At 34.6% G+C, this 12777-nt stretch overlaps 1 protein-coding gene across 1 annotated transcript in view; it reads right to left on the bottom strand.

Annotated features, from left to right (window-relative positions):
- Window positions 1–9165, bottom strand: part of LOC104889751 (WAT1-related protein At1g68170) — a 29012-nt gene extending 19847 nt beyond the window's left edge. The window contains exon 1 of the mRNA XM_057393201.1: window positions 8431–9165. Within this exon, the coding sequence (XP_057249184.1) occupies window positions 8431–8484 (54 nt within the window). The 5' untranslated portion in view covers window positions 8485–9165. The remainder of the gene's footprint in view (window positions 1–8430) is intronic.
- Between the last annotated feature and the right edge of the window lie 3612 nt (window positions 9166–12777).

The raw sequence follows: 12777 nt of genomic DNA, 5'->3' as shown, positions 1-12777 counted from the left end.
CATTAACTTTGCTGCTCTCCTCCTCAACCGACTGCAGGAAATTCGGGGGGCACAACGGTGACTGGGGAGATCCTTTGTGGTGGCATGGTCACCCGACTAGCGTCCTACCTTGACCTGCACGATGACCTCGCTCGCTTGGAAGCGAGCGTGCCTACTGTTGGTCAGCCCAACAAGTTGGATGGTGCCAGTTTGCAGCAGATGAAATTTCTGCGCGGTTATCAGAAGGAAACGGAAACCTGGCTTGTGGGGGGGCGACCTTACTGTCATATAGGGCCCGACTTCGTTTGGGACCTCCCAGCTAACGTCGAAAACCGTTGGTGGGTTCCCCCTGACCATGACATCCCACGGGCTATCCCGAGCCCATGCTATGGAGATCGATCCCGCGTTCCGAGAGGTCCGAGGCCCGACCACCGCATTCCTGAGAGTGAGGTGGCCGAAGCTTCTTCCTCTCAATCCTTCGACATGGGCTCTGTCATGGCAGCCTTAGCACAGATGCAGGCCTCTCAGGAGGCCAATCACCATGCGGTTACGGCTACTCTTGCCGGTATCCGCACCGACCTGGACCATGTGTCTAGGGTGGCTTGGCGCACTCACCTCGCCAATGTCCACTCCGGACATGAGCCTCCCTTCCCTAACCATCCCCACTACCCCTTCTTTCGACCCTCGAGAAGGGCCTTTGAGGAGCCTTCATTCCGTCCTTACCCCCATACCCATCCTACTATGATGGGTCCTCTGGTGGGTATTTCCCCCTTACCCCCCTCCCGATGGGGGATGGTGGGAACTATTAGGACTTTTCCTAACCCCCCTCCCTCTCCCTCCTTTTGCAACTCCGAGCGCGGAGTTTTGCTTAAGCTTGGGGGACTTGCTTGTATGTCTATATCTTAGGGAGTTTCGGGGTCGTAGAGGTTAGAAGTTAGGGGCTCATTGGTTTTCGGTTGTTATTGGTGATTGTTTCTGTTGTGGTATTGACATCCTCCACCCCTGCTGACTTCTCTTCACCTGTACAGCTGTGCTTTGGTAGTTTCTTTTTGTCATATTCTTTTGCCTTGCTTATTTTTATAAAAAAAAAAAAAAAAAAAAAAAAAAAAAAAAATTCTGCATTTAGGATAGCTTGGTTGCATGCATGATTTGTGGCTAAAGAGTTCATGACTTGATTGGAAGACCTTCCTTATATTAGACTTGATGATTTTGGAAGCCCTGTTGTGACTTTAGGCGTCTTTTGAAACCAATAACTTTTGGTAGAGTCTCTTTGAAATTAGGCGAGTTGGATGAATGGATTGCCTTGCCCCTTGTGCGATGAATCCCGAAGGAGGGCCAAGAACCTCGTAAGACTCACTCACAACCCTCACCATTGATCGCCTAACTTTGACTTGCATTTTAGCTCCCCAAGATTACATAAGACGAGCCTCTAGGAGAATGATTTAGGGCGTTTCTTTTGCTAGTAATAGGAGCTACAGAGCCAAAAGCTTGAATACCCGCATAATATTCGCTTCTCAACCCATCTGAGCCTTTCTATCCTATTTTTGCTTAACCCACATAATGAGTCATGGCCAAACTTTCCCCAAAGTGGAGTACATGTGTAGTTTTTGTTGAGTTAAGTGGTTTTGATATTAAGTCTTGGTTGAAAGAGAGTTAATGTGCTTGTATGATGGTAAAAGTTGAAAAATTTTGTGAAAAAGAAAGACAAAAGAAATAAAAGAAAGAAAGTTCTTACCATTTGATTTGGTTTATTATTGAAAATGAAAAGAAAGAAAGACCAAATTGATGAGAAAAAGGAAAAAGTTCACAAAGTGAAAAAGAAACAAGTGAAATTCAAGGATATGTGTGAGAGTTCTTTAATTGAGAATAGTGTTAGGACTAGCTTGGGGAGTATTTACCCCTAGTTTGTACTCCACTTACCCTTTTTGCACCACATTCCTAGAATATGATCCACACCCCTAACCTAGCCCCGTTACAACCTTAACAAAGCCCCTTTTGACTTCTAGATTGGACTTGATCTATTTAGTAGTGGCGGGTGAGATTTTGTGCAAGTCATGATGAGGGTCATCAAAACATGGTAGAGGCGAGCAATTATGGTTGAGCATCCCTAGGGAGGAGTCAAACTTGGGTCTTGGAAGTGGAGAAGAGTGAGAAATCATTCTTGGAAAGCTTTCTTTCAAAAAGACTCGGTTGATCGGTGGATTGAGACCTTAGAGTCACTCTTGTGCTTCCTAATCATCTTCCCTCTTGTGTTTGGTTGGTCTCCTAAATCTTGATATGAACTCATTTAGCTTGCATGTCATGTTTGTAACCTTGCATTTAGAGCATATAGGTTAGGTTGTTGCATGTTTCCCTTTTCTTTCTCTTTTTCTTTTTCTCTCCTTCACTCTCATTCTTGGTTTACTTGAGGACAAGCAAAACGCTAAGCTTGGGGAGTTTGATAAGTGCGTTTCTAACGCACTTTATGACCTTCTTTTGGCTTGTTTTAGCTCCCTTTTCCTCCTTTTCTTCCTTCTTTCTCCTCACTTTTCCCTTTTTTCATTCACTTGATCATACTTGATCATAGTGACATTTTGCTAGATTTTCGATCTATTTTGATCGAATTTCTAGCACATTTGCTTTCACCATGTTTGCTCGTGTTTCTATTGCAGGTATGACCCTTTTTGGGGCCGAGAAATGTGAGGCATGGCACGAGGGAACAAGCTAGAGGCTGAGAGTTAGCCTGAGGTGCGTCTGGTGCGCCCGCACACGCTATTTGTGCGCCCGCACCATCAACAAACATTGCAGCCCAAAACAGACGAATTGGTGCGCCCGCACCAAGTGTAAGGTGCGCCCGCACCTGCGTCTGGTGCGCCCGCACCAACTCTATGTGCGCCCGCACATTTTGACGTATGAATTCAAGCTGAGGCAGAAGCTTAGGTGCGCCCGCACCTTACATTCGTGCGCCCGCACCTGAGCATGTGCGCCCGCACCTCCTTATGGTGCGCCCGCACCATGCGTTCCGTAACAAAGATTTCAATCATTAAAGCCCTCTTTCCTTTGGAGGAGGGACTTACGCTTTATTCTATCTTTCACACAACTTTTTAGGTTTTGTATTAGAGAGAAAACACTGGATTTTCATTGGTAATTGAGATTAGAGATCATAGTTTTGTGATTCGATTTACATTCAAGGTACTTTTTATTCAATTCAATTCAAAGTTTTAGTTTTTATTTCATTCTCTTGGTGTTGTTTATGTTCTCATATTATTTAAGATCTTCATTTTCTGAGTTTAATAATTGCGATTTCTATAGTTTAATCATTTCTTAATCATGTTTAATCTTAGATTAGTCATAGATTCATTGTTTAATTGCTTTAACTCCATGATTAGTGAGTAGTTTCATAATCTAGGGTTAGGGTGAAAGTATGGATTAGGGTTTTAATATGATGTTGATGTGATTGTGATTATTTAGAGAAAATTATGCATTGATCTTGGTGTGTTGAGACCTTAGGATAGATATTGATCACATCTATACTTTGATATTTTGATTTCAAACGTTCTTAAACCGGATTTTGAACTCTTTTATCATCCCCAAGAATCAACTTAATTTCTATACCAAGACATTGGATGGAAATTAAGGGGATCCTTCATTAGGGGTTTTCCAAACTTATCGAATCGCTTAATCAATTAACTAAAGACCATTCGAGAGAGGATTTAGTTGATTGATTGAGTGATTACTCTTGAGGACCATTCGAGAGAGGACTCAAGTAATTTAGAGGGAAACTAAACCTTGCATAATCGTCTCTGTTGCTTCGCAATCGCATTAACAATCATCATCCGTTCTTATTCATACTAGTAACCTTAACTCTAGTGTCTTTTATTTGATATTTAAACTCGTGATATTTGCTTGTTTTAGCTGTTAGATAGTCTTAATTGTTACCAAACATCTTTCAAACCCCAAATACCTTTCAATTAGGTAGTCTAGACTAGATAGACACTAATCAATCCCATTTTCCCTGTGGATCGACCCTTGACTTGCCCTTACTATTCTCTTAGTGATTGCTTGTTAGGACTATAAATATTGTTTGGAAAGCGGTTCTTAGTGCCTTAACGACACACTAAAAACCTCTTATCAAGTGTCAATTTTGATTTTGACATTCCTTTTGTAATTTAGAAAGGGAAAGGGGGGCAAAATAGGCATTTCAAAAGAGGACATCATTGCTCCCCCTTCCCTTATATAATAGAGATTAAAACTCCTAAATTGCATAGAATTTTAACAGATTTAGAATACTACATAATTAATACTTCTCATACGCGCATCATGTTATACTTACCTCCCTCGAAGCTGATACCAACGCTAATTACATAATCATATATAATATTAAAGGAAGAAAAATTCTGCCTACGTGTCAAGCCACCATTATTCAAAGCCTCACATTGCTCCTCGATTTCTCCTTTGCTTTTCATCAATCTGCCACGTGTCATTAGCCTTGAGATCTATTTTCAGCTCATAATTTTAGGCGTAATTGAATTCCTTTTATTCATCATTCTAGCATTTTAGGCAACAAATCAATTAGATGAACCAGTTATGTTAGGATTTTAAAATTAAATCAATTATTTGCTACATAAGTGTAACCTTTAAGGAAATAAAAATCATTTACAAAACCTGTTTGATAGCAGAAAACTTGACCAAGCAGCATATGGAGTATTATATTCCTTGATTTTCGGCTATCAAAGATTGTTTCTTCACTTTATTTTCATAAAAAAAAAAAAATCCCTACTATATAATAACTTATTGTATATTTTGGTCGTATAATAAATGAAATTGTCAATCAATGTTTTTTAGTTTTCTAATCAAAAGAAAACTTCTTCGTGCATTTTATCATGACATTAGTTAATGTCACTAAACACACGGGTCATAAGCCAGTTTTAAAAATATATTTTTAATTACACGATATGATTATAAAAATTAAATCATGAGAATATTCAACCATTTTAGGAGAAACATCCTAAAATCTTAAATTTATAAAATATTCCCCGCATTTTAATGTGTTTTTTGTTTCATTTACGTACCATTTATAGATGTATATATCAGATTAAAAAGATTGTTTAAAATGTTGTAAAAAATGATTTTTATATATCATAAAATATAATTTTATATTTTATATTATTTCAACCTTAAATGCATGAAATCTGATTATTATGGATTTAATAAATTTGGAACAAAAACAACTACTTAAAAAAACAATTCCCATGCATTATGCACAAGTCCAAATCATATCTTAAATGTATAACTTCTGGCCATAATGTAGATGGACAGGCGGAAAAATAGAAAATACTAAAAATTTATTTTGTTGGGAAAATTTATAGTACGAAGTGACATGTGTTTCTTGTGTAACTTTTAGTAATATAATATAGATCGTAATCTACATAATATATATGACTTTACACAAGATACCATGAAGTAAAAAAACAACTATTAGATGTAATTAAGTATACCTAAAATAGTATTGAACTTCAAACATATTGAAAAAAATATATGAAAAATTATGCATATAATCTACAAGGGTCTAAAGCAATATGTTCAAAATGTAATTTTTCGACAAGTTAAAAATAATGGTTTCCAACTACTATATCTAGATGAATAATAAAATTTATTGGTAAAAGCGGTAACTTTTAATCTTAAATGGATCACTTCTGGATTAAGAAAACTGATGTATTTATGACAAAAAGTTACCTCCATGTAATAATAACTTATTGTATATTTGTGGTACTAAAGAATTTGTATAAATAAAAAATTCAATCGATATATTATTAGTTTTCTAATAAAAAAAAACTTCCCGTGCATTTTATCATGACATTAGTTACATCAGTCACTGAACACACGGGTCATAAGTCGATTTTAAAATATATTTTTAATTACACGATATTATTATAATAATTCATGAGCTAATATTCAACCATGTTTTTGTTCAAAAAAAAAAAATATGTCACACCATGACTATGATCAGAGGTTGCATATAACAAAAACAATAACAACTTAATCTTTAATCCCGAAGTGGTCTAGGTGGGATAATATGAATCATCATAACAAATCATATCCACGACCAATACATACTAATTTTTTTTTTTTAAAAAAAAGAGTTAAGGTCTGTTCTCTTTAGCATAAAACAACTGAACTGAATTGAACTGAATTGAATTAAATCATAACTAATAATAATTTAGGAATTGAACTGAACTGAAAATAAGGTGGGGAGAACAATACCTTAAAGTGAGAGAAGTAAGACAAGAGACAATATATAAAACAAGAAATTAAATAAGGTAAAAAAAAGTGAAAACCAACATATAAGGGCCGGTTCACTTCAGCTTATTTTGACAAAACTATGACGATATAAGTTCGAAAAAATTTAGATGATTAGGTGATCCAACGGGTTGCCAACCCTCTAATTATTGAAATTTCCTCGGCCAATAGTACATTCAGACATTAAATTTATGATTGTTCTCTCTCCAAATTATTGTATATATATTAATATTATTACTTTATTGTGTCTAAGAGGGTTTAACCTTAGGATCACTCAAAATTTTCCCACGCTTTTACATTCAAATGAAACAAAAATTATGAATACATCCACTTATGAACTTACCTTGATATTAATTTCATTTTTAAAGAAATGCACACTTTGAATTCGGCCCATTCTATATAAATTTTCTAAAATAAAGGATTAGCAGAGAGAGTGAAACATGGCCCATGTGCTCAAATTATAAAATATAGCTTTCTTTAATGAGTTTCGAGACACTAATTGAGAAGGTGAATCAACAAAATGAGTTAATTATATATTAAAAGAGGGATTTATAAGTATTCAATTTTAGTTGGTCTATAAGTGAGTAAAAGTGTTGTTGAAAGATCAGAAGTTATCGAATTAGAAAAGTTGTTAATTTGCCTATGCACTTTGTTTTGACAACTTCTTTTTTCTTTGATGTAAAAGATAATATTGAAATGTAAATCATATGGAGAACTTATAAAACACACATACATTATACAAGTACTGTGTATTTATATTTGTTTACTATACAAAATTATCATTTTCTAAACTATTCTTAATATTAAAATTGTGGTGGCTTAATATATTCTAAATGTTTTCAGGAAGAAACTAATGAGTAAGGATTATTTCAAGTAGCAACAGGGAATAAGGTATTTAGGCAAAAAAGTAAAGTGGGAAACCCCGTATGATACTCATTACGTCAGATGGAACGGGAAATAAGGCATGATACAATATATTATCGAAATTGTGGTAATTTCAGGTAGCAACGGGCAATAAGGTATTTATACCCGATATAGTATTTATTCCGTCAGTTGGAACAAAATTTCTTATGATGTTTAAAAAAAAAACAGTTTTTTCGGCCATGTGTTAAAAGTCAATGACAATCCCTATCACATGGTAGGTTTGTATCCCCGGAGACCAGTTCTTAGTTATGGCTAATTTTATGTAGCCATTTATTAGTCACGAGTAAAAATTGACTAATAGTACTAATTTATGAGAAAGAACATGGGAAGTCTAACAGTTTAAGGCCATTTCGAGTAAAAAATGAAGACTGTAATGTGGAGAGGGTTTCTAAGACAATTGACCCCTAAGTGCTTACTGGGATAAGACCAAGTTCGTGCAACTTTTCTCCCTTTTCGAAGCAGTTGAGATCATTAATTTACCTTTGTCATCTCAACCCTTAGATGATGGCTTTGTGGGGCTACACCAAAATTGGTATATTATATTAAATCATGTTATCACTTTATTAATTTTTCAAAGAATTCTCATACATAAGTTATTAGCGGTTCAATTGTATCGAAAGTGTGAAGAAAATATGGAATTCCAAAGTTTCTCTTAAGGTGTTGTTGGCTTTGCTTATGACTATGTTATACAACCTCCGTTCTTTTTCTACTGCAACAATTGAGTACTGTTCACGTTTGCCAATGCACTATTTAAACTATTAATATTTTTAATTACTTTTTAGTAAAATTATACAAAAATGATATTTTGAAAGTATATATCGAGACGAATATAATCTAACAAGACCCCACATGATAATATTTTTCCTTACATAAAAATCATAATATACAGTGAAAGGTTATGATGGTGAATGGATAATGTAAAAATCTCATTTTGCAATATTATAGAAATAGAACGGAGGGAGTAACTTCTTAATAAATTTCGTTTTGCACTAAAAAGAAGTCTTCCAAAACATATGAGTATCATGTATATGTTAAACAACTTTATAATTAATATAAAAGTGTATATCTCTTAAACATAATTTTTTATCAAGTTAACGTAAGAATCGTTTACACGTTTTCATTGTAGCTGATATATAAAAACTAAATAGTTCCCGTGCATTATGCACGGGCCTAAAACCTAGTGCTTATTAAAACCACAAAATTACAACAACAAAGTAAGTATTTCCAAAAGCAAAAATATAAACCTACCTCCACTGTTAGAACTGCATCGCCACCACACCTCATTACTACCATGTTCTCCATAACCAAAGATTTCCTTAGTAATTCTAATCAAGTTTTTTTTCCCTTCCCCTAACTTCGGCTACTTTACGCTGAATATTTTGAGCATAAAATTGCCTCAAATTGAAAATGCTTATATTATGATATTTCTCTATGCTTTCCCTTTGTTGTACTTTTATAGTATCAGTGTCATAGTTATGTGGCAACTGGCTACTGTGTTTTTTTTTCCTAATTTTCTTTTCCATTGACCTCTGCCTATTAATTTCCACACGGCTCTTGAAGTCCTCCGATTAATTCTTGAATCTTGACCCATCATTTGTTTGTGGAAATTGTGTCTATATTTCTGGTTTAAGAAAAGAAAAAGTGGAGAAAGAGAAGGAAAAAAAATTACCTAACATCTTATACTAGTCTTCAAGTTTAGTATTTTACTCCAGAGTCCAAATAAGTGCGTATGAATTATGGTTGTCTAAAGTCACCGGATAATTCTTCTACGTACAGGATACGATTTCCTATAAATTAAATAATTTACTGACTCATCACTATGAAAAACGAATTTTACGGTACTACTTCTGAGATGCAAAAAAACAAAAAACAAAATAGGACTTGATTATTGTGAAGTTCTATTCCTACGTACAAGAATTTGTATGTTAAATTATCTCAAGAACACAAGAAGAATAAATTTCAGAGAAACATGTGATTCTATGTACACAACTACACAAGACATCCCTACTTAATAGTATAGGGAAATATACCGAGGAAAGTGCTTGAAAATAGATTTGCTTTTGCACCAAAAGACACTAGAAAAATGCGTAAGAAGAACATGTATGGTGTGCCGTGTGTGCGCACCAATTTTTTTTGCAAGCACACATTTTCCATTGATTGCAAAAATCCCATTATTCTTCTTATATCATGTTACACTCAAAGTCCACAATATTGTAGTGTAACAAAGATTATATGTGTATCTAACGAACATATTTATCTATAAATGTTCCAATAATAATCCTCCTCTATTTACAGTATTTTTTTTGCTCATACAAGGGGGCTAGGCTTACCCTATCTCAGAGCTAACCTCGCCCATCAGACTCACCTTTAGCCCACCCATCCAAAAGCAACTAATTATGGACATGAGGATCGATACAACCCTAGCTAAGCCGAGTGCCTGAAAATAGGAGTAAATTAAATAAAACTAATATGTTGCAATTAATAAAGAACAAGGTATATATCAATTGGAAGAGGAAACCAGTCTTTTCAAATCAATCAGAAATGAGTAAGATGAGAGATGCCATGTATGCTATTCGAACCAATCGTCAAATCCTATTCGTACCCTAAAAATGTGAAGATTGATTAGATTGTAGCTGACAGAAGTGTTAGAAACATAACGACAACAATGGCTTAAGAATAGGATTCCAAATTTCAATATCATCCTAGATGTAGGAAGATGAAGTTAACACATATGTGTTTTGCTAATGATTTAATTATATGCTACAAAGGGGAATACACTTTTGTTTATATGATGTTGAGTGTTTTCAAATTATTCTCTGAAACATCTAGACTCAAAGCTAATGTGAACAGATCTGCCATGTATACTTGAAACATGGCTATGGTTGATATACGGATAATAACTGAAGCTTCAAGTTTTACTCATTTTACACTGCCATTCAAGTACCTTGGGGTACCTATTTGTTCGAAAAAGATATATGCAGGACAATGTGAAATACCAACACATGCTTAGATCAACTGAAAAGGAATACACTTCTGTTTATATGATGTTGAGTGCTTTCAAATTATTCTCTGAAACATCTAGGCTCAAAGCTAATGTATGTGAACAAATTTGCCATGTATACTTGTAACATGGCTAGGGTTTATATACGTATAATAACTGAAGCTTCAAGTTTTACTCATTTTACACTGCCATTCAAGTACCTTAGGGTACCTATTTGTTCGAAAAAGATATATGCAGGACAATGTGAAATACCAACACATGCTTAGATCAACTGGTAAGGAATACACTTCTGTTTATATGATGTTGAGTGCTTTCAAATTATTCTCTGAAACATCTAGACTCAAAGCTAATGTGAACAAATCTGCCATGTATACTTGAAACATGGCTAGGGTTGATATACGTATAATAACTGAAGCTTCAAGTTTTACTCATTTTACACTGCCATTCAAGTACCTCGGGATACCTATTTGTTCGAAAAAGATATATGAAGGACAATGTGAAATACCAACACATGCTTAGATCAACTGGGAAGGAATACACTTTTGTTTAATTATATGATGTTGAGTGCTTTAAAATTATTCTCTGAAACATCGAGACTCAAAGCTAATGTGAACAAATCTGCCATGTATACTTGTAACATGGCTAGGGTTGATATACGTATAATAAGTGAAGCTTCAAGTTTTACTCATTTTACACTTCCATTCAAGTACCTAGGGGTACCTATTTGTTCGAAAAAGATATATGCAGGACAATGTGAAATACCAACACATGCTTAGATCAACTAGAAAGGAATACACTCCGTTTATATGATGTTGAGTGCTTTCAAATTATTGTCTGAAACATCTAGACTCAAAGCTAATATGAACAAATCTGCCATGTATACTTGTAACATGGCTAGGGTTGATATACGTATAATAACTGAAGCTTCAAGTTTTACTCATTTTACACTGCCATTCAAGTACCTTGGGGTACCTATTTGTTCGAAAAAGATATATGCAGGACAATGTGAAATACCAACACATGCTTAGATCAACTGGTAAGGAATACACTTCTGTTTATATGATGTTGAGTGCTTTCAAATTATTCTCTGAAACATCTAGACTAAAAGCTAATGTGATCAAATCTGCCATGTATACTTGTAACATGGCTAGGGTTGATATACGTATAATAAGTGAAGCTTCAAGTTTTACTCATTTTACACTGCCATTCAAGTACCTCGGGATACCTATTTGTTCGAAAAAGATATATGCAGGACAATGTGAAATACCAACACATGCTGAGATCAATTGGTAAGGAATACACTTCTGTTTATATGATGTTGAGTGCTTTCAAATTATTCTCTGAAACATCTAGACTCAAAGCTAATGTGAACAAATCTGCCATGTATACTTGTAACATGGCTAGGGTTGATATACGCATAATAACTGAAGCTTCAAGTTTTACTCATTTTACACTGCCATTCAAGTACCTTGGGGTACCTATTTGTTCGAAAAAGATATATGCAGGACAATGTGAAATACCAACACATGCTTAGATCAACTGGAAAGGAATACACTTCTGTTTATATGATGTTGATTGCTTTCAAATTATTCTCTGAAACATCTAGACTCAAAGCTAATGTGAACAAATCTGCCATGTATACTTGTAACATGGCTAGGGTTGATATACGTATAATAACTGAAGATTCAAGTTTTACTCATTTTACACTGCCATTCAAGTACCTTGGGGTACCTATTTGTTCGAAAAAGATATATGCAGGACAATGTGAAATACCAACACATGCTTAGATCAACTGGTAAGGAATACACTTCTGTTTATATGATGTTGAGTGCTTTCAAATTATTCTCTGAAACATCTAGACTCAAAGCTAATGTGAACAAATCTGCCATGTATAATTCAAACAAGCTTTTTATTTTTCCAGAAGGATTGTTGCGCCCACACCTTTTTATTTTCCGTAAAGTTTCGTAAGGCTTCGAGCCTAATTCAAACGGTTTTATGTATTATTTTTCCAGCCATGCTTTATTCCTAGACATTATTAGAGAGTTTATTAGGGTTCCTCTTAGAGAGAAACGCATTGAAGCTTTGTTAATTCGAATTTTTAGATAAAAATTTGTTGATTTCTACATAATCAAGGTACCGTTTATCAATCTAATTGCAAGTTTTTTTTAGTTTCTATTCATCCATGTTCTTGTTATTCTCTCTTCTTTCATAGTTTTAGATCTCTTACATCATAGTTTCATAATTGCTATTTCTATTATGTTAATCACTTTTAGCCCTAGATTAGTTATAAATTTTAGATTTTTGTGCTTAGATTTCATGATCAGTGAGTAGCCTCTTATCTAGGGTTTGGGCGAAAGTATGAATTAGGATTTTCATTGATTGTTAATGCAATGGTGGTAATGATGATTATGCATTAACCTTGGTATTTTGAGGGCTTAGGATAGATATTGATCACATTTATGCTTCGGCATTTTTATTAAAATTTTTCTTAATCAAATTTTGAACTCATTTATATATCATCTCCATGAATTAAATTAATTTATAGTTTAATATATTGGGTAGAAATTAAGGGGATCCTTATATTAGGGGTTTAT

Source organism: Beta vulgaris, chromosome 3 (genome assembly GCF_026745355.1).
Source record: "Beta vulgaris subsp. vulgaris cultivar EL10 chromosome 3, EL10.2, whole genome shotgun sequence".
Lineage (NCBI taxonomy): Eukaryota > Viridiplantae > Streptophyta > Magnoliopsida > Caryophyllales > Amaranthaceae > Beta > Beta vulgaris.
The sequence above is the reverse complement of the archived record's forward strand: the minus strand, read 5'-3'. Positions and strand labels throughout refer to the sequence as shown.